This window comes from Puma concolor, chromosome B3 (assembly GCF_028749965.1).
Source record: "Puma concolor isolate L17-30 chromosome B3, mPumCon1.1.hap2, whole genome shotgun sequence".
Taxonomy (NCBI): domain Eukaryota; kingdom Metazoa; phylum Chordata; class Mammalia; order Carnivora; family Felidae; genus Puma; species Puma concolor.
This window is the reverse complement of record NC_141672.1, coordinates 139,660,447-139,682,553: the sequence shown is the minus strand read 5'-3', so window position 1 is coordinate 139,682,553 and position 22,107 is coordinate 139,660,447. Positions and strand designations below refer to the sequence as shown.

The window sequence follows — 22,107 nt, the reverse complement described above, 5'->3', positions numbered from 1 at the left end:
GGGGTTTAGTGGGAAGGAACTTCCTCGGTGACCATATGGCTGAATAGGTCTCCTTCCACTTTTGAGAGACCAGGGGCAAATGACCAACAGGTAAACCGACATGAGTAACTCCTTAACACCAGTTCCTGTATGAGTAGCATGACTAGTGCCCGCTGATGTACATCTTTATCACCTAACAGTCAAAGATACCATCGTAATCCTGAGATGTCAATGGGAAGACAAATTGTGCCCGGGGTTTCAGAAGCCAGCCGGATGCACAGGTGGTTTAGAGATCTAGTAGAGCAGAGATTTCCAAATCAGAGCTACCACACTTAAGGCTTTCCCTCCAGCTGCTGAAAACTGTGCCATTCCAAAAAGATGCACTTGTCAAAGGTTTCACGGAGAGGAAATGTTCTAACCTAATTATGAGGTGGTCTTCTGTGCTGGGGCAAGTGATGTGAGGAACCACGAGCCACAATTTTAGGGAATGGAAGTTAAAAATGTGGTAGAAGACTTCACACAATTTTCTCACTCTGCCAAAGCTGACCTGTCTCTCAGTTCAGCTACTCCCTTTGCTCATCAGAATATACAGGGTTTTTTTTTTTTTGGGGGGGGGGGGGGTAGATATTCCTTTGGAAAGGTCACCTTGTTAAAATGTAAAACAGATGGATGTCATGCAGTGGTCAAATGTTTTAATTACTATTTGTTTATTAGAAAAAACTCCCTAAAGGAACATTTGTTTTGTGGAAACAGATGCTGATATTTAAAGTCCTGTCTCTTACATTCAAGATGGCCCGAAGCGCCCATACTTAGAGCAGCTGTTGAAATTTCCTGTAACTGTGCACATCTAAAAGAGCCTTGCTTTTAAAAATCTTGGACAATTCCCACTTTTTACTTATTCATAGATTCGTACAATTATCTCCCTTCATTAGACTAAATTAGTTGGTTATGTGACAAAATCCTTTTGAGAGGAAGAAGAGTCAGCTAAGCTAAGCCTTTTTTTTCCTCTTCTCTTATTAAAATCTCATTTTATATCCCCACCTCCCCCACTCTATGCTGGGCTGATCAATTACAAGAAGTTACAGGAACAACTGCTACAAGCATCAGACAGCTGTGGTCCCGTTTCCAGCCTGTAGAGCTCGGTCAGTTGTATTTGCTGTCAGGAGACTGATGTTTCCCCAATCCCCACGTGAGGCTCTCCTTCACCTTCCCTTTCCTTTCTGCTACCCCCGACCCCCTCCTTCCTGCCGCAAGTTCCCACTGACTAGCCTTGAGGAAGAAGGATCCCAGCAACTTCTCACATCAGCTAATTTATTTTATTTTATTACTTAAAAAATTTTTTTTTATTTTTTAATATAATTTATTGTCAAATTGGCTAACATACAGTGTTGTCAAGTATGCTCTTGGTTTTTGGGAGTAGAGTCCCGTGATTCATCGCTTCCATACAACACCCAGTGCTCATCCCAACAAGTGTCCTCCTCGATGCCCATCACCCATGTTCCCCTCTCTGCTGCACCCTCCACATCCACCCTCGGGTTTGTTCTCTATATTTAAGAGTCTCTCCCTCTCTGTTTGCAACTATTTTTTCCCCTTCCCTCCCCCCATGGTCTTCTGTTAAGTTTCTCAAGATCCACATATGAGTGAAAACATAAGGTATCTGTCTTTCTCTGACTGACTTATTTCACCCAGCATAATACCCTCCAGTTCCATCCATGTTGCTGCAAATGGCAGGATTTCATTCTTTCTCATTGCCAAGTACTATTCCATTGTGTATATAAAACCACATCTTCTTTATCCATTCATCAGTTGATGGACATTTAGGCTCTTTCCATAATTTGGCTATTGTTGAAAGTGCTGCTGTAAACGTCGGGGTACAAGTGTCCCTATGCATCAGCACTCCTGTATCGCAGAGGCCTGTGAGGTGGGGGGTGGGGGCGGGCTATGCGAGCGACAGCTCTTCCCAAGGCCTACAGGTCACACCCTTTGACTTCAAAAGCAAACCTCAGAGCACTGTCCATGTTACATTCTATGCCAGTCTGGAAATACCTCTTCTCACAGCTGGCAACTACTCCTTTTAATGGGGAAGCCAGGATTTAAGCCCTTTTCCTGACTCAAGGAGGAAAGAACAGTCTCAGACACGGAGGAAAACAACCCACTGAGTTTGATGTGAAGCAGACACAGCACCAGGTCTCAGCACTAATGAGGGAGGAGGGCCGGAGCTCTATTTTCCTCCTTGAGATCATCCCATTAGGGAACCTAATGACTCCTAAGAAGGAACACAGTCTATTGTGCTGTGTGTGCTGGAGACAGGGACAGGAACTGTTCTGTGGCCAACAATCGAGACACATGCATCACTTTCTGGAACTGGGGTGAAAAGGCTGGCTCCCTACTTAAAGGCCAGCAACGCTGTCAACAGGGGAAAATCCCGGGGGGTGAAACATGACAGCAGGGGGCCACTTAACGCCACCAAAAGTGAACAGCAGAGGGGCCTCTGGTGTAGACAGGCCTACATAATAGATCACTCTTCTCTGGTGTGGACAGACCTACACAACAGACTACCCCTTCCTGGAGTTCCCAGGACCCAGGTGTCTGCTCCCACTTCACTCCTTCATCTCTCCCAACGAGCTTCTTGTGGGATGGGGGTGGATCTTACTCATTTTGCCCATCACGCCCCCCACGCCCGTTTCCACGACAAGGTTCAGCACACAAACAGAAGTCTGCAAATTACAGCCTCAATTTAGTTTTGGAAATGCAGAACAGTAACTCTTATAGGAAAGGACTACATTCTAATGGCATAATTCATGATGGAATCTTTGTTACAAATGTTTACAGCAAGGAACTGGTGCGTGTGTGTGCGCACGCGCGTGCTCGCACATGCACTCTCTGTGCTTCCCTGCTGACAAGCCAGTCTGTGGCTTCCCATCGTCCCTGGCCTCACAGGGCTGGAATGAGAGGAAAATCTCCCGAGCCTCATAGAATGAAGGCCCTGCTGCCCACGAAGTAGAGATCACACAGCACGTGGGCCTCAGCGCTCCCTGTCGCTCTCGCCTCCAGACTGGTCCAGGCCCTGCTCCAACCTCATGAGGATGTAAAGCTGAGGTGGGGCCACTGGCTCTTCGTCTGCCGTCTCTGCCACTAGCCCGGCACAGCAGGGAGAGGCCCGATGCCAACCCACTCTGTCCCCAGGCCCCCGGCATAAAAAAAAAACTTAGCTTGTAGATGATTCAATGGGGAAAATGATGAGTACGATAGGGTTTCTGGTGGCAAAATAATGGGGAAGAATGGCAAAGAAATAAACTGATGATGTCAGAAACAAAACAGAGCACAAGCACATGTTCCAGAAGTTATGATTTCCATAGAAACAAGAGAGCTGAAGGGCACTGGAAAGGGGATCCTTTCTCCAGGGACCGGGATGTATCCCTAGCGAAGGGTGTGGCAGGCATAAACTTCCTCCTTTTCCAAGTCACCCATCTCCTGTGGGATTGCCAGAAAACGTCATTAAACAAACTCGACTCCTAAATGACTCATGTGGGCTCATTTGGAACTGAAGGCCTCCCCCCCTCGGTAGAGGATGGTTTTCAGGGAAGCTAACCCAGGACAGGCATATAGAACGTATAAAGAGGCCACACTCTAGAAAGGAGAAGGCAGCAAGGATGCCACGCTCTGGAAAGAAGGCAGCAAGGAGGCAGGATGCTCAGACCTGTCTCGCTCACCCTACTTCATGACCCGCACGAGGCCCAGCTACACACACCCAACAATCGACAGGGGATGGCAGTCTGCTGAGGGGATGCTGCGGGGCCCCTCAGTGCAGCAGGTGCACACAGCCTGTTAGTCACAGCACACGAATCACATGTGCCCTGCGGTAATTTCTCCTGGTGTAAGGGCGGGGCAAACAAGACCCAGTGAGACAGAAGAGGGTCAGTGATCAGTAAAGGCGTCACTGTGCACGGGGTTTCCACAGCAGAGTGAGCATGGGCCTGGGAGTCAGCAGGAACACAGGAGAGGTGCGCATGGGGCCTGGGCTTTTGGTGTGACACGGAGGAGCTGACTGCAGTGACACAAACTGATGATATCTGAGGCAGAGGTGGGCAAGGAGGAGAGGCTGGGCCATCACAAGACTGACTCCAGGGTTCTGGATCCTCGGGCCGAGCCCTGGCCCTAACCAGCAGACAACGGCAGGCCCGGGAGTGCCCTAGGCTCAAGTTCCCTCCTTGCAAATTAAAGGGTACAGACTGCATGACAGAGATGATAATTCCTCCCTACACTAAGTATTCTATAATGAGAACAATTATTTCTGGAAGATTCTGGATTCCTGTAGTTAGAGAATCTGGACTGAAAAGAGAAGAGACCTTTAACTGGCTTCATTATAAATCTTACGATTTCCTGGCTCTGTATTTCTACAAACAAACCAAGGTGTGTGTGTGGGGGGGGGGGGGGGGGACAACATCCCAACCCAAGTACATTTTCCTAGTGATTTATCTGTCTTCAAAAATATTCCAAATAATAGAATAATTCACATTTTTTTTTTTTTTTACTAATTATCTCCCCTTCCTTTTTTTTTTTAACTGTCTCCAGGAAGGGGTTAAGCAAAAGTTTCCCAGATGCTATGCAGCTCACAAGGTAGCTCATATTCAATGCGGTAAAAGAAACACACACGAATGTTATGGGTACACATCTCAAGTAAATGAAAGCTCAAAGTCCAATTCATACGTCCAAATACTTTCCATGGCATCCACATTGGGAAGCTATACATTTATTCCAATGATTCCTCCTGTTTGTTCAAATACTTTCAGAAACCATCTTCTGCAACTATCTTCAACAGAAATCCAAGAACCATCCACACAAAAAAATTGGTTTTATGCCTCTGCCTCAGTTCAACCCCAAACTCCAACCCCAGAGGGAGCAGGCTTTCAAAACTCTTAAATATAGGTCACTCTTGATGACCCTGATGACCCAGTCAGGATAGAATGCCGGCTACAGGTAATGATCCACATAATAAATATTCTCACTCACTCTGACTTCTGAGTGAGGCTTCAATTCAGGATATTTTGAATATGCTCATCTGAGTGTCATGGAAGGCATTGTCAACAAACACTTTCTCGGAAGACTACCTACATGACACTGGGGGAACACTTAAGACCACGTCACAATGACCCTCTAGATCCACAAGTGGTGACAGGGCTTTGGGGGGGTGGCTCTCAGATGGGAAGCAAAATGCCTGGGTCACTGCATAAAATGAAAGAGGCAAGGAGGGAAAAAATACAGATTGACGCTGGTTGAATGGAAATATTTACACAAAGGTACCACTCTTTTAAATTCCCATATGGTTCACATACTACCAAACACTTCTGTTCTTCATACTTGGTAAATGTTACTTTTCTCAGTTTCCTAATGGGACTTTTTTTAACCTGGAGTACTGCCAGGTCACAGTTACCTTGCAAATTGGGGCGTTTCTGGCAATTCTTGGGCAATTCTATGCTCTAAGGGCCAAGTACATAGCGAAAGCAAACAGAACTGGCTGTTTAAGGCTGGAAAGCACATCAAAGGCTCCCTCAATCTATCCCTATTCTTTCCAATGAATATTTATACCACATGTGTTACATCATGGTTATTACCAAGGAAACCCTACTATATGTCACACAAGCACTTCTCAAGAAGTCATTTCTCTGTGAACACCCAAAGCACATTAATGGTTCCTATGGCAGATCTCACATAGTGTATTCACATATCGTGATTACGTCTGTGCAAGCCTGCTCTATTTAAAGAAATCAGAAGCAGAGACAGTATTTAACTTCCAAAAAATTCCCTAGATACTTGATTCAATACCTTGAAAGGGGAAGGCGTTCATTTAATGTCTGCTAAATGAATGAAATCAAAGCCACAGGCTATATCCCCAAATTGAGCCGTCAGAAATAGAAATCAGTACTTCTGAAACCTTTCTTGGATAAAGTAAACAAGTCCAAATACAGTGTGTCCCTTTACTCTTATGGTGGCCAGCCAGGGTAAGACCTCACCAGGCACCTTCTTAAAATACATAATCAAAACCTAATATGAGAAATCTGTGTCTTTCCCAGTCATGTAGATCCCTGAGGACATTAGGCCTTTCTTCACAAATCAAATGACATTCTTTAGTTTTTCCACTAAGAAAGTTTCCTTTTTTGAGAGGCAAAAACAAGCAGCCATAAAGCCATGTTTATGTCAGTAAACCGAACACAGAACTTAGGATCAAAAGCAATACAGTATTTTTCTAAGGCAACCTCATGGTGGCCCTTCCAAGTCTACTGGTACAAATCATGGGTACAGGGGCACCTGGCTCAGTCGGTTAAGCATCTGATTTTGGCTCAGGTCATGATCTCATAGTCCGTGGGTTTGAGCTCTGCGTTGGGCTTTGTGCTAACGGCTCAGAGCCTGTGTCTCCCTCTCTCTCTGCCCCTCCCCTGCCTGCACTCTGTCTCTCTTGAACATAAACAGACATTAAAAAAATTTTTTAAAGAAATAATAGGTACAGCCAAGTTTGTGTTTCTGACAGTATGTATGTATCTTCACTCTCACAATGAGCTTAAAAAATTTTTTTTTAATGTTTATTATTTTTAAGAGAGACAGAGAGCAAGCAGGGGAGGGGCAGAGAGAGAGGGAGACACAGAACCCGAAGCAGGCTCCAGGCTCTAAGCTGTCAGCACAGAGCCCAATGTGGGGCCTGAACCCACAGACCATGAGATCATGACCTAAGCTGAAGTCAGCCGCCCAACCAACTGAGCCACCACCCAGGCGCCCCTCACAATCAGCTTTTAAAAATGAAACCTGGAAAGCCACTTGAGGTAAACCCTGTAAAAACAGCACACAATTCTTTAGAAACTTCCCTTCCCCCAGGGTGCACACAGGAGCCTGGACAGAATCTATCACCTAGCTCAATGGAAGATATCTATCCACAAGCAAGTCTATGTTTAACACTTAGCAAACCAGTAAATGAGATGCAGAGTAGTGTCTCTTCCCCTGGAAGAGGGGTCTCTGGGTGCAGGCTGACCTGTTTTCATGTTAGCGTCTCTAAGGCCTACCACAGAGTTCAGTGAACGTGTGCTGAATCAAGCACTGAATAAATTAGGGCACCCCCCGTCACATGAACACCAGGTGGCATGATAATCTACCATCATGGCCTGACAGAATTAGTCATTTCTTCCAAGACCATTTTAACCAACACCTATCTAAAGTCATTCATCCACAGTGTTAAGAGTGGGTCTGATAATTCTTAGTATAAAATGGGATTAGAATTACATCCACTACATATAAAATGCCTATCACATGCTACACACTAAACTAACCCTAGTTAGTACAAATAATTCTTAAAGTGGGCATCATCATCCCAAATTTATAGATGAGGGATCTGAGCCTCTAAACAAGCAGATCAAAGCGGCAGATCAAGTTGCAGAACTGGGATTAAAACTTTGGTTTATCTGGCTCCATAAACTTTCCATTATGCTTGGCTACTATCCTTGACTGTCAAAATAATGAGATAAGAATGAACAAGAGTGGGATGAGGAGTGTAAGAAACGGGCCAACAGAGTGCTAGGAATCAGGTTTGGTTCTTTTGTCTCAACAGAAGATTAAAAGGCACACATACCTCCTTCAAAATATATGTATGACCTATGTTTAAGCAGTTCTGTGAGGGGAAAAAATTAGATTATTAATATAAGGCTCCAGAGCAAAACATCTTGAAAACCATTTAAGGAGAAAATGAATAGTTAAGAATCTGGCTATCAAATAAATGTGATTTCAAAAAAGTCCCTCATACGGTCCAACACACAGAGTTGTCTGCTCACTGTGTTGTACACCTGAAACTAAAGTAACGTTGCATGTCAACTATATTTCAATTAACAAAAAAAAAGTCCCTGTGATTGTCCTTTTGGTCCAACACATTAGATTTACGTCCCAACATCTGACCAACTGGTCAAGAATTAAGAGCTGGAAGAAACTTCAGAGAGTTCCTAACGATTACAACAAGGGAGAAAATAGGCCAGATAAATTAAAGAACTTGCTCAAGGTCCCTTCAAAACCTACGGTGGGATCATTACGTTACACCCTTACACATATCACCTACAGATATTTTTATACTAAGGTTATATTTTTTCAACTTCTGACTTTACAACCTGAACCTGTGGTTCTTCGAGGCACTTCTTTTTGGCAACTATCTACTCCAGAAGAGTATTTGCAGAATTTCCTGGAAATGCTCCATTTCAGAGGAGACACGGAGAAAGAATATCTCCAAAAAATTTGTATGAAAAAGCTGAGGAGCAAGTTTTCCTGTGGTTGGGGCCAGCTCTAGCGCCAGACCCAAAAGGGATAATTAGGGGGGCCTGGCTCTCTTAAATGCCAAATACATGCACAGAAGACTTATTGGCGTCTCGTAAAGAGGCCAATTTGCCTTTCCCTAGGTGATATACCACAAAACTATATATGTAAATATGATAGCAGAGACACCATTAAAAGGACCTTTCTTGAAACTGAAAACTTAAATAAGAGGGTAGGGTGTGTACGCCATCTTGAGTGTCAGTGTTATGGCTTGTCCAGTTAGTTAGCAAACGGCCTGAGAGCTGCCATATTTTCCTACAGCGGCTGAGCACGAAGGCTGTGACCAGCCAGCCACATGAAGCAAAAGCTTTTAACCAGACTCCTGGACTAGAGACGGAAATGCAAGCTCGCCCCCTTGAGACAAGAGAAAGAAAACATTGTGTTCCATTAAAAATAGCAGAAGTAGAGAGAGAATTCAAGAAGATTCTAACCAGAAACCATCCAACATTGCCCTTAACCAGAATCCTGAAGAAACAAATATCAATATTGTTGTAAAAATAATTAAGAATGGAAATGCAGTTAATGTGATATTTCACTGTGCTGTTATTAAAAATGGGAGGATGGTTCTGATATAAACTGCTTTCTTGATTGGGGCCCGTGTGTTAAATGAAGAGTAGACTTTCCCAGTAACCTAATACCCAACATATGGGTTTTTATAGTTGCACTTGACCATATTTGTTCTGGAGTGTTTGGCTGCTAGGACCATGGGCATGCTGACAAGGTATATTGGCCTGATGAATTAACTGTTCCGAATGGCTAATAAGCTGATGCAATGAGCATTTGGAAAATGAATTATTACAGAGATACCTCAATGAACAGACACCCCAGGGAAAGAAGTTCCTTCCTAACGAACCTGGCCACATACTGAAGGGCAGAGATTCCTATAAGATGTGCCGGTCTGTGGCACAGGGCCAGGGAGCAGTAGTCAGAATTCTACCCTGACCACCACAGAGCAGATTGTCAAACAGAATGGTCCCAGAAGGCTTCCCATTCTGCACTTAGGTATTCAATGTCATCTCTATACCTAGTCATATCATTCTTTAGGAAATAGAAGGCAGATCTTGGAAAATCTTAGTAATTTCTGCACCAACAGCCAACTCTTTGGACAAACACTATGTTAGTGATACTTAGCTGCAGCTAACAGACTGTAACAAGAACAGGAGATTTATTTTAAAGTGACTCAGCTTAGGTCCTAAAATGGCCAAAGGAATTTCTCCAACCATCACTGAAGACCCAGTAGTATAATGTGATGGTTTTAGAGTCTTGGCGAATGCGAGCACCATTCTGGGGGGGGGGGGGGGGGTACTTGTTTAGAAGGCAAAAGTCCACCCAGGTGAACTGGACTCCTGAAAAGTATATAACCTAAGTTTGACTCTTCTGGAAACCACAGAATAGTAGAAACATTATTAACATAGAAGTAAGGTTCTACTGACACTTACAAAGTTAACTTGTTGTGAAATAAGGCAAGTCACTTAACCGTCCTGAAACCATCTTCTCCTATAAAGCAAATATGTTGGACTTCGGATAATCTTTAAGGTCCATTCAAATTCTGAGGGTCTCAGAGCTACAACAAGCTCCACATCTCCCAACTCAAACTGATGTCTGACGCTCTTTCTGAAGCGTTTCAGAACACTAATCACAAAGCAGAAATGGAGTCTTTGTTGTTTTAGGAGCCACCATATGCCAATGATTACTTAAATAAGAGCATACTGGAATCTGAAGTGTTGAAATTATAATAATGCCAAGCTGTACTTTGTGTGGGCCAGGCCCTGTTCTAAGTGCTTAACATTTATTAACTCAGTGAGCGGGGAATAAAGAAGGCAACAAAAGGTCACCTGAGAACCTTGAAACCAGTAATGTATGTAAGAGGAGTTAACCTGGAGTACTGAATTGTGACTAGTATTAAAGCTTTGACAATATTTCATAACAAATCACAACCACAAAATGCCGATAAAGTGACTGGTGGGAACAGTACATCTAAGCAAATGACTTGGTCCCTAAGCTGTGAACGATTTTCAACCCAGTAAAGAAGTATCTCTTAGGACCATCTATCTTAGTGAGAAGCCAGCAGCATCTGGCACATACCTGTGGTTCCTCCGAGAAGAGAAGCGTCCAACTTGATAGCGATGAATTCTTTTATAAATGGTGATTTTAAGCTTTACTGACCTCGAAAGTAAGGGTTTGTTCACAGCACAGTGGTCAAGCCAGTTTAGGAACGAAAAATTCTTTAAATATTTGGTAGTGTCACCGACAGAGGCCCCTATGTGCTGACAGTCATGTGCTTAGAGAAAGTTACAAAACAGGAAGATCCCTAGAAGAACTTAAAAATGGATTCTTTATGTACATTTACTAGAAAACTGCAGTAAATACACCACCGTTCTAAGCATTCAAGACAGTAGCCGAGCTTTGGATACATAAATTCTTTTACAACTGGAAGAGGATGATTCAGTGAAACGGTAATTCAGTGAGGCAACGACTGGCCCATTCCCAAGGCCAACACGCAGACTGGGCATGCGTCAGAAGGGATGGGATTAAATAATATTAAACTAATGCCACCCCACCCTGTTCAATCTCAAGTTCACTCTTTCGGGGTGAGAAGTAACCCTTTGCAGACCACAAACACAGAGTCCACGGGGTAAGGCCAGAAGATAGACAGGTAAGGAAGCCAAGCTCTGGAGACACGAAGTCAAAAAGGTACTTCAGGAGACACCGAGAACTGGAACTCCCTGCCTCCCAACATGCAGTCTGATAACTAGAGTTTCCACCACAAAACAAAACAAAACAAAAAAACAGTGTGGAAAATAAAACAAGTAGACTTGCTTTCTCCTTCTATTCATCCACTGGTGTACAATACTCTTCAGGCCAGGGGCCCACTGCCTGTTTTTGTTTAGCCCACGAAAAATCTTAGGAGTTGGCTTTACATTTTTAAATGATCAACAAAAAATTCCTCAGAAAGAAGTATTTCATGACCCGGACATTATGGGAAGTCTATATATCAAGTTTTATTGGAACACAGTCACACTCTTGTTTACATAACAGTAAAACAGCAAAGTTGACTAGCGTGACACTGCCTGTCCCCCAAAGCCTTAAAATATGATCTTTTTTAAAAAAAAAAAAAAAAAAAACAAAAACCCTTGTGGACGTCCCTCCTGACTCACTGAAAACCTACACAGTGAACGTAGTATATGAAGAGTTAAATGGCAGAAAAAAAGAGAAAAGGAGACACAGGCAAAACTGAAGTGTGTGTTCACGCTCTATCCTACCAAGTCACAGCAAACAGGGCCCGCGCTGCAGAGCAACAGGGAAGAGAGCCAAGCGGTCAGATGTCACCTCATTCCCACACTGCTCGGAACACACTTACTCGACCTGAAAACCTTCCAGACCCGAAGATCCGTTAACATACTCTTTCTCCAACTGTACGCAGTGGAGGCAGACGGCACACGAGGCCGAGGTGTTCCCAAGCAACACACACATTACATGCTTCCGACCTACGGATGCCCCTCGGAAGCTGCTGGTCGTAGAGCCTGGGACAGTCAGCTGGGAGGCCACCCTGCTGTCGAGGTCCTGGGTTGGAAATCGCACTCCTTGCTCTTATTCTGGCTGGGTCCGACCTTGGGCTGGGCATGAGACCTCTCGGAGGTCCTTAGTCTCTTATCTGGAAAATGAGACATGCTGACCAACCAGAGGAGTATGCTCTCTCTCAACTCTTAAAACCAGAGGAAAAACGAGAAGAGAGGAGAGCAGGACGGGAGGAGAGCGGGAAGGGAGGAGAGAAGGACGGGAGGAGGGAAGGACGGGAGGAGGAAGTTAAAAAAAAAAAAAAAAAAAAGGACCATTTTGTTTCCTCCTTTCTAACAGACAAGATACAACGAGGACAGAGCCAGCCGCACGGGAGGGCAGAGTGTGGGCGAGCGGCAAGCTGTCTTCCATGACGGTCGTCACTACTGTGTTCACACGGAAGACCGAGACGGGCATTTGAATTCAAGGATGTGAGTTTGTTCCTTCCCTGTTTTAGGGGCTTCTGGAAACAAAGACACACGTGTACCCATGCAGGGTGTGTTCTCTCTTCTTTCCCTAGGGGCAAGAGCAGCATCGGTCTGAATAATGCCTGCTCTACAAGCAGCCGCCCAGGCATTAGTCACAAATATTATCTGTAAAAGGGAGTGCGCTAGAAGAGTCCGCACCTCCCTACCCCTGTACTCCAATAAAATGAAGCTTGTTTATCACGGCTCATACACTTGAAATAGTCTGGGAGGGTACAGTGTGCTGTTTACCTGCTGGGGTAACTAAGGAAAAACACCATTTAGACCTCTGTGAAGAGCAGAGACGGGGACTGTCACGTCTAGACAAAGATGATGGATTTTCTAAGGGGAAATATGATTTAGTCCAGTAACGTGGCTCAGGTCATGATCTCGGTCAGTGAGTTCAAGCTCCACGTCGGGATCTGTGCGGACACCTCAGAGCCCGGGGCCTGCTTCAGATTCTGGGTCTCCCTCTCTCTCTGCCCCTCCACCACTCGTGCTCTTTCTTTCTCTCTCTCTCTCTCAAAAGATAAATAAACATTACAAAAAAATTAATTAACCAGTAGGGACTCTAAGGTTTAGAGCACGGTTTCTCTCAACAAGTTTGTTCCCTCGTTTTAAGTTAATAGCTTTAAACAAAAACAGAAAGAAGCTCAAGACCCTGAAGAAAAACATTTCTGAACACTCACTGAATATTAAACATCAAATTACCAGTGATGCAGCAAATCCGCTACTGGGCACATGAAAACATACATCCACACAAACTCGTACACAAATGTTCCCGGCAGTATCATCCATGACAGCCGAGAAGTGGAGACAAGCACAAGATGTGGAACATCCATAGGACGGAATGGGAGTTGGCAATGAGAAGAAACAAAATACTAATCGATGTGACAACACGGTTCAACCTTGAAACAGGAAGCTGAGTCAGAGAAGCCAGTTGTCAAAGAGCTCAGCGTTCCATGTTATTCCACGTACGTGAGGTTCTAGAATGGGCAGACGCACAGCAACAGGCGGGAGATGAGGGACCCCCGGAGGGTGGGGCGGGATGGGCTGATGGTGCTGGGCCGCTACCACGGACCGTGGTCACCGCTGCACAGCTCTGAAACATACTGAAAACGACGAAGCCGTGTACCTGTGCGGGTGGATTTTATGGTACGGGAATTATAGCTCAATGAAGCTGCTATGAAAAAAGCTACTGAACCGATTTATTTTTTTGGTCGCTAAAAATGACCTGCTACACATTTTAGACAGCTAGTAGAGAACTGGAAGTTAAAATCTCATTTCTGCTCTCAGTTTTCTGTACCAAGAAAGAAGAATCAGGTTTAAGAAGGGTTACTAGAGCCCGTTCTGTGGGAATTCTCATTTTGTGACATGTTCAACGTGATGACAAGCCAAAGTCCTGTGCTCAGGGAAAATCTTGTTGGTTACCATCGCCAAGGGACCCACGGAGAAGGGCCCACTCCCCACAGCTACGCGGTGCAGCGCCCACGGTCTACGACAGCTGAACTGCAGCAACACACCCACATTTATACGTGATGGAACAAGAGAAAAGGGGGAAATACCGTTGTTTAAAAAAATACAAGCGTTGCCCAAACAAACAAAAGGCTATAAATCAGACACAACAGACCAAGCTAAACACATTTTGTGCTTACACAGACTTAATGCCACTTACCGCCTGGGTCTTTAGGCCTGGTTTCATCTCTGCTGTGGTGGCCATGTCTCCCACGGCCACCTCTGCAGAGGCCACGCCCGTCCTCCCATTACTCCGAAAATCCACTTCGTCGGCAGCTTTCAGGTCTGGCATTTCTGAAGAGAAGAAGGGGGTTACAAAGCACATCTGAAAAATCAAATCCCGTTGTCTTACTGTGTACACAACTCGCTGCAGGCTTCACGTGTTTTGTTTGCTTTTGCGTTACACAGGGAAGTATTCAAGTGGAGCTGGTGTCATTTCGGACCCCGTGCTGAGCTAGTCCTTTATCACAGGGTTGTTCGGTTTTCCCCTGGCCTCTGTAGGGGTTTGCGGCTAAGGCGACATCCAGTTCGACGTCTACTCAACTTCCATTTTCACTATGGGCTTTTCCTCACAGATCTCGAGTATGTACTGACTGCATGTGGAAAAGGACATTCACAAGCTTCAAGGAAACAGATGAATAGCTACAGCCAGGTAGTCCATCTTGATCACCATCAAAGAGACCAAGATGTTTATGTTTGCACAGCACAAAGAGGAAAGACCTGCTGGGAATGAGATAAAGCCTTTAAGAAGGGTCTGACTTTCTTTAAAAACATACTTGCACACTCTCATCTATCCATCACTGCAAGGGACAAGACTGAAGTGTTCTGGTAAATTACATTTTGTTTTAATTTTATTTCTCCCTAAACCAAAACATAATCACAAACAAGGAATTCTCTCTCCCCGCCACCTTTTTTTTTTTTTTTAAGATTTTTATTTTTAAGTAATCTCCACACCCAACGTGGGGCTTGAACTCATGACATTGAGATCAAGAGTTGCATGCTCCACCAAGCCAGCCAGGGTGCCCCAACGAATTCCTTTTTTTTTCTTTTTAATTTTATTTTATTTTTGAGAGTGTGGGGGAGAGGGGGGAGAGGGGGAGAGAGGGACAGAGAGAGAATCCCAAGCAGGCTCCATGCTCAGCACGGAGCCTGACGCGGGGCTCATGACCTGAGCTGAAACCAGGAGTCAGGCACTCAACCACCTGAGCCTCCAGGAGCCCTGGAATTCCTTTTTGTAAAGAAAATGTTTTTATACATTTTCTTTAGAATTATGTTCACCAGACCAAGCTGTCATGGTTTTTGTTACCTGACCACCACATGGTCAAGCAAATACAGGAAGGAACTGATAAAATGAACGTCTGAGGCAAATTCATGCTTTGACATTGTTAAGTGAAGGGTAAAAATTCACCTTGACAATACAGATAAAAATAGAACTATCACCTCAATTTCATGTGGAAATTTTTCTGTGGCTGGTTTTCATCTAGTCATGCCACTGCTCCGGTGGGGAAAAAAAAATGTTCCCTACATCAAAGGGCAGAAGAGTTTCTTTCACCAAAGAATAAATCCTACTAAGATTTTATTCTAATACACATTATGATGTGCCCAAAGATCTACTTCAGATTTAGGAATGTGACATTCCTATTAATGAACATTTATAAATTCTTCCTTTGCCCCCGTTTATAATTATACAATCTTACTAGCAATTTAAAAGTGGGCAAAAACAAGTTTCCTTGCCCAAAGATTCAAACTCTACCTTACATTTCAGAAAATGTAAATAAAGTGAAAACAACTGGAGTAGGCAATCCCCTCAAGAAGGACTCCCTAATCAAAACATTTCTAAGTAAGAGTCATTTTTTCTTCTGGTGGTTGATGACTTTTATTTATTTGGGGGGTGTAATTTTTGACACAACCTTACCATCCTATACCCGTCTAGTGAAAATATGGACCTTGGCAAGCAGCGACCAATCACAACGGTGAACAGTGATTACTGAGACACAGGGGTGCTGGGAATTTCTACGGGCCTGGCCTGGCTCAGTCAAGTACAACTAACTTCCCAAACCACTGTGATCAATGCACTCGGGTGAGGGGCCACATCCCCTGTCTCTAACCAGAACTTTCGTGTTTTCTCATCTTAATTTCTATTTGGCTTTATCTGCAGCAGCATATAAAAACAGAGGCCAAAGCCATGTGGCTTGTTCCAAATCAACAGTTGAACCAAAGTCTCTTCACTCATAAAAGAGTATGTGTAAATCCAGGAATGTAAACTTCCCAGAAAATACCCTTTGGCTGAGATCACACTCAGGTGCTTTGTCTCCAGGGCAATGTGACCAGGGACTTTCCCTGATCCTGGCATTCCCCCCGCCCCAAAGAAAGCACTTACTACTTCATGACTGGCTACTCTGCAATATAAGATCATGAGCCTTGAACACATATGACTCCTGGGAGCAGAACAACTCGCCCACACATAACAACCAACTGTAAACGCAGACACACTGCTGAAACTTCAGCTCGTTTTCCTTCCTGAAACCTCAAAATCTTAAAAATCATCTCTTAGCGTCTATACCATTGCTACGTACCACCGAAAATCAAAGTCTGAAATTTCCCCTGGTTTCTACCTCTTCTCTCTGGGTGTTACAGACACAAACTTCACATAATTTGCAGTTGCTTGGGTTAAATTCTGACTGCTGAGCCAGAAAAACAAATAACTGCAGCCCGTGTGGCTCAAGACATAGCGCCCGAATGAAGAGAACACAGCCCGGCATCAGCTTACAGCCACTCCCTATTCTTCTGAAATGTCAACCTGCCAGGGCCCCCAAAATAGACTTGTTGTTGTATCTTATTTTAAAAATTAGAGACCTTTTCATTTAAACTCTGAGCCAGCGGCCAACAAATTTCTATCACTGACCATCCAAACCATGAATAGAACTAAAAACCTCACCTCACCAAAAACACACTACTTCGGGTTTCTTAAAGCCTTCCATGGGGGGAAAAAAAGATTATAAATGGTTAAAGACCCCTCATCAGGGAGAATGCCCACGGGGTTGAGGTTACTCTCTTTCCTAAGCAACCTCTTGTTGTGTCTGTTTGTTTCTCTACACACCCCACCCCCACCCTCTTAACACCTACCACACTTAACCCGATTTTCAAAAATTGGAAAAAACAGCAAAAACAAACCACAAAAACAAATCAGGCTCCTTCTTACCTCTGCAGCCTGGGGGCGAGCATGGAGGTGGGTCCTCGGTCCACACCTGGTAACAGGTGGTGGCATCAAAGTGCGAATCGAACTGACCTTTAACGGCTGCACCACGTTGGGACTCTGGTTCGGCTTCAGCCTCAACCCCCAAGAAGTTTTATTCACGTCATTTATTTCCACTGAGCAACAGCGGTTTCTGTCTGCTCTCTCTGGACATGGTTACCCACAGATGGGACAGGCTGCTGTGCGAGCAATCTGCTCGGAACAGCTGCTTCACCCAGATAAGCAGACACGACGTGTGCCCTGTGACGGCGGCTCAGCGCACTCGGGCGGACATCCTGCATCCCATGCCCTGCGCTGCGCGGGGGCCTGCACTCCCAGACTGCTGCCCGAGAGCAAGAGGCAATGGAGCTGGAAGTCGGCTCCGCGGGCAGGAAAGGGAGGGCCGTCTCTCTGCTCCCCTCCCCCACCCCTCCCCAATGACCTAATGCCACCATTTTGGACGTGGGGTCACACGCACAGAACGACACTTGCAGCTGTTTCACGAAACCACCCTGACTCTATTTGCTCAGGACACGGACCAGGACGACAGGGGAAGAAAAGTGCTCTAGGCTTGTAAGCAAAACATGTTTTTGCAGCATTGCTTTTTCACAGTTCTGGAGAAAAGGACTAAGCCACACGGATAAAAACATCTGCTAAATTCCTTTATCGTTGCAAAGCACCTGCACACTAGACAATTTTCTCGGTGAACAAAACTCCCACTGCCCTGGTGTGACAAGGCTTAATCAAACAAGCCAGGAGTCCGCAATACAGGAAGCAAAATCTGTCCAACCCCATGCTGACGTGCCTGTCCTGACAGCGGGCGGGGCGGGGGGGTTGGGGGTGGGGGGTGGTTGCTGTGAACCTGGCAATGTACCCAATGAATGAAAGACGCTTCTAAAACCACAGAGACGCCCACTTTTTGCCAGCACGTCTCAGAGACTCTTCAGGGAATCTGTTCCACAAGCTGGGACTTTTGTATTCTGCTCTGCTTACCTGTTGCCGGCTCAGGTCCGTCAGCAGGCAGATTCATCTTCTCCAGCTCCCCGCTTTCAGCCGAACACCCTGCGAGGTTGCCAGGGGCTTCTTCACGAACACTGCCCGTTTGTGGGGTCTGCCCAGGCACAAAGGCGATCACGTTCCCTGCAGAAGCACTCACTGGCCGCTCGGTCACCGGGCCTGACTCTGGAGGACTGGACAGTGACATGTGACTGGTCCCCCGCCCAGTGAGGAGTGCTCCCGAGGCCTTGACTTGATCTAGGACGGCCTCCACAATGCGACTTGCGGCCTCCTCGATGGAGTCGGCGCTCTCGGGCAGATGCGCAGCACAGGGCAGAGGGGGAGCGCTCCTTTCCCCGCCTGGGGCCTGGTCACCAGTGCGTGGGAGCCCAGCCTCCAGGGGGACCTCTGTGGCAACAGGCTGCCGTAGGATGTGATGTGCCTGGGTGTCCACCTGTGCCTCCCCGGAGCTGCCCAAGCTGCTGCCGTGGTCCGCTTCCTTCCAACCGAGAGGGAGCAACTCTGGAGTCGCAGCGCCCTGTGGGTCAGTCACTCCTCTGTCTGGTAAAGCTCCTGGCGACCCCAGGATCATATTCTCCTCCTGGCTCAACGAGGCTTTTGGAAGCGGGAGGTCTTGTGTGTTGTGTGATGCAGCCTGTCTCCCGGCCCCAACGGTGCCTGGTAAAGCGTTAGCCACGGCGACATCCAAGGCCACCTTTCCGTTCACCTCACAAGCAGGGTTTATTCCCTGGGAGTTAAGGTTTTGCACTCCAGCATCCAGAGCAAAAGCTCGACTGCAAGGCTGAGCCTCAGCCCCATCTGGTAAGATCCCTGGCGAGGGAGCCGAGCTGCCCTGCTCTGCACCCAGGGCTTCCTGGCGTGGGGCTGCAGCCAGCCCGGCTCCCGGCGGCACCAGGCTCTGTGCAGCCCCACCTTCAGTCGGTGGCGAGACTGGTGAGGCCACTTCCTTGTTTTGCTGAGTTTCTGCATCAAGGCAGGCCGAGGGCGTGTCCAGCGTGTTGCCGTGCTCCAGGGCTCTGTCCTCGCCACAGCCAGCAGAGCCGGGCTCTCCACGGAGTCCCCGCGCCTCCTGTCCGGGAGGTGGTGTTCTCCGCTCTTCCTGAAACGTTCCCAAGGAAAGCGTGTCTTCCTTAACAGGGGAACAAGTCACTGCTTTATCCCTGCCACCCTGTCCCTGAGCTTCAGAGCTTTCTGGAAGCACCAGATTTTTCCCTTCTTCAGTCAAAATGGAACTGGAGGCCACAGTGGCCTTCCCCGCAGGCAGCAGAGACGAGTCCGCACCACCCTCGAGATTCGGAACTTCGGGGGCTGCTGAGAGGCAGGGTCCCCCTTGTTCCTCGCCAAGTGCCGTGGGACTGGTATTCCCCATGCTGGGCTGAAGCTGGAGAGCGGCGGAGGGCACGGGCAGGCCTGCGGCGCCGTCTTCTAGGGGCTCGTTCGCATCTCCGCCCGGGCCATCTCTACCGTCTGGAGCCGTATGTAGTCCAGGAGCTGCTGTTCCCTTTTCTTTCTGGGAGGGGACAAGAGAAAGCGCGTCATCTTTGGTTACTGATTCACTGCCTGAACCGCCTGCCAGAGAAAAAGCCCTGTCTGATGTCACTGCCTGGTCCGGCACCAGCTCCTTCTCGGCTCCGAGGGCAGCAGCGTGCGGACGCACCCCGAGCGTATCTGTTGAGTTGGTTTCTAATTTCAAATCTCCTCCTTGGCCCTTCGTATCCGAAACTTCAAGACGACAAAATGCCACATGTTCCTGGGTATCTCGCACAGGGCCGGGGGCGGCTGGGCTAGCCCGTGGACCTTCACAGCAGGCGGCGGGGGGTGGATGCTGCGTGGGGGGCAGTCCTGGGGGGCTTTCAGGCCGGGTAACTATGTCATCACAGCGTTCCGCAGCCAACACACCACCAGAAGTCACCATGTCCTGCTGCCGCGTGGAGACAGCACACGGCTTGCCACCTCCAGCGGGGGGACAGAGGGGTGATTCGCCGTTTGGGCTTTGGATGGGAGGTGAATCCGTTTCTGGCTCCTGGTTTGCCGTGTCTTTTTGGGGCCCAGGAAAGGTTAGGCCAGAGGGCGATGCTGGCACACTTGTGCCTGCCAAGGGAGCACAGGGCTCAAACCCATCGGCAGGCGTGTCTTCCGCTGCAGCTGCAAGTACTGGGGGGCTCGGATTTGGTGGAACCCCAGCGCCCCCCTCACAACCTCGCGAAGTTTTAGTCTCTGCAGTTTTGACGGTGGAGGCTTCTCCGTTACTGCCTGCAGGTGAACACTCGACAGGTCTGGAAGCCTCCAGGGAAGCAGTGGCAGGGACGCCGTGAGGAGCGCCGGCTTCACCTGCAGGCTTCCTCGGGCCTCTTCCATCACAGGCTCCAGCCGTGCTGACACCAGAGCTGGCAACCTCTTCACCCGTGCTCCCCCCAGCTTCAAGCACGTTCTTCTGGGTGGGGGTGTCTGTGTTCCCGAGATCACATTTTGGGTCCCCAGCAGTCGCTGCGACGCCGACTGCAAGCTCCCCTCCAGACAGATGCCGAATGGCAGCGGTGCCCGGCTGCATGGCCACGTCTCCCTGCGGGACGTGGTCTCCGGCGCCTGGAGACTCCTGGTCCGCGGCCAGTGTGGCAGATTCTGTTCCAGTTTCTCCGTTTCTGAGTCCACAGCAGGGGACGCCCCCTGCGCCCTTTCCTTCACAATCGGGCACACTCTGCAGGCAGTGGCTGGGCCCAGATGCGGCTCCGCAGTCCGCAGCGCGTGCTGCCTCCACCTCTTCCCCTTTCCTCTCCACGCCTGCAGTTCTCCTCCCGCAGGAACAGTCTGTGTGCTCCTCCTTAGCCACACCTGACAAATCGCAGGAACTTGCAATCCCGCCGGCAGTGCTCCCTGGGCAGCACGGAGAGCTTGCGGTGTCTTCGGGAAGACGGCGCTGCTGGCCGTCCCTGGGGGCTGATGCACAGCAGAGACACTGGCTGTCTGTATCCTGAGCAGCGGGCACACCTGAAGGATCCTGTGCTGTCACCATTAAGGGCATGGGATTGTCCATCTGCTTAAGGTTTGTTTTCTAGGAGGAAATGAAAGATACTTTTAAGAACGGTCCCTGGGAAGAGGGCACTGACACCTATACGCAAAACTCCTGCCGGAGACCACTCATTGCCTTTCCAGCCCTATGATCACATGGTAAGCTGATCTAAATAGATACAAACACATCTTCTCTTGTAGCTGCATATCCACTGCAAAGATAAAAATGGCCAAGAATATACAAGATGACTATTTCCTAAATTTTATGAACTCATTCTGGAAAGGTTGATGGGAGAGGGGCGCCTGGATGGCTCAGTCCAAAAAGTGTCTGACTCTTGATTTCGACTCAGGTCACAATCTCACGGTTTTTGAGATCAGGCCCCATGACCACGTTCAGTGTGGAGCCCTAAAATTCTGTCTCCACCTCTCTCTGCCCCTCGCCACTCTGAAAATAAACTTAAAAAATTTTTTTTTAAGTAGATAGGGGATATTCTTTTACTTAAAAAAAAAAAAAAAGCAGTTCCTCTGTTATCTAGTACCAAACATTAAACAAGAACATATCAAACTAATAATAACCAATTCTTTAAAAAACTTTTTTCCATGTTTATTTTTGAGAGCGTGCACGCACGCTCATGCGCAGGGTGAGGGGTAAAGAGAAGGGGACAGAGGATCTGAAGCAGGCTCTGTGCAGACAGACCAATGCGGGGCTCAAACTCAAGAACCATGAGATCGTGACCTTACCTGAAGTCGAATGTTCAACTGACTGAACCACCCAGGTTCCCCATAATACCAAATTCTTGATTATTCTTAGAAAGTACTGTGGCTTGATGATATTGTAGGTCATCTCAAAATTACATTTTGCAACTTTGCAGTATTTTAAAAAACACAAACAGATATAACCAACTATACGGGAATGGTTAAAAAAAAAAAATCACAGTCATTCAACCTGATGGCAGATGCCAAGCTGTTACATAAATGTGAACT

The 22,107-nt window shown here is 47.0% G+C and overlaps 1 protein-coding gene and 1 long non-coding RNA gene across 12 annotated transcripts in view; one reads left to right on the top strand and one right to left on the bottom strand.

The window, feature by feature from the left end:
- Nucleotides 1–22,107, bottom strand: part of AKAP13 (A-kinase anchoring protein 13) — a 335,610-nt gene that overhangs the window by 137,082 nt on the left and 176,421 nt on the right. For all 10 annotated transcript variants that reach the window (XM_086711495.1, XM_086711489.1, XM_086711487.1 and 7 more), the window contains 2 exons: nt 18,091–21,166; nt 14,023–14,156 (listed from right to left, as the gene is read on the bottom strand). In XM_086711495.1, the coding sequence (XP_086567621.1) occupies nt 14,023–14,156; nt 18,091–21,166 (3,210 nt within the window). The remainder of the gene's footprint in view (nt 1–14,022; nt 14,157–18,090; nt 21,167–22,107) is intronic.
- LOC147580430 (uncharacterized) lies at nt 171–14,617 on the top strand. Of its 2 annotated transcripts, none has more exons than XR_015252899.1 (3): nt 171–260; nt 12,184–12,314; nt 12,404–14,617. It is a non-coding gene; the product is annotated as an uncharacterized LOC147580430 (long non-coding RNA). The 2 variants fall into 2 exon arrangements; XR_015252900.1 differs by lacking the exon at nt 171–260 and adding an exon at nt 11,459–11,886.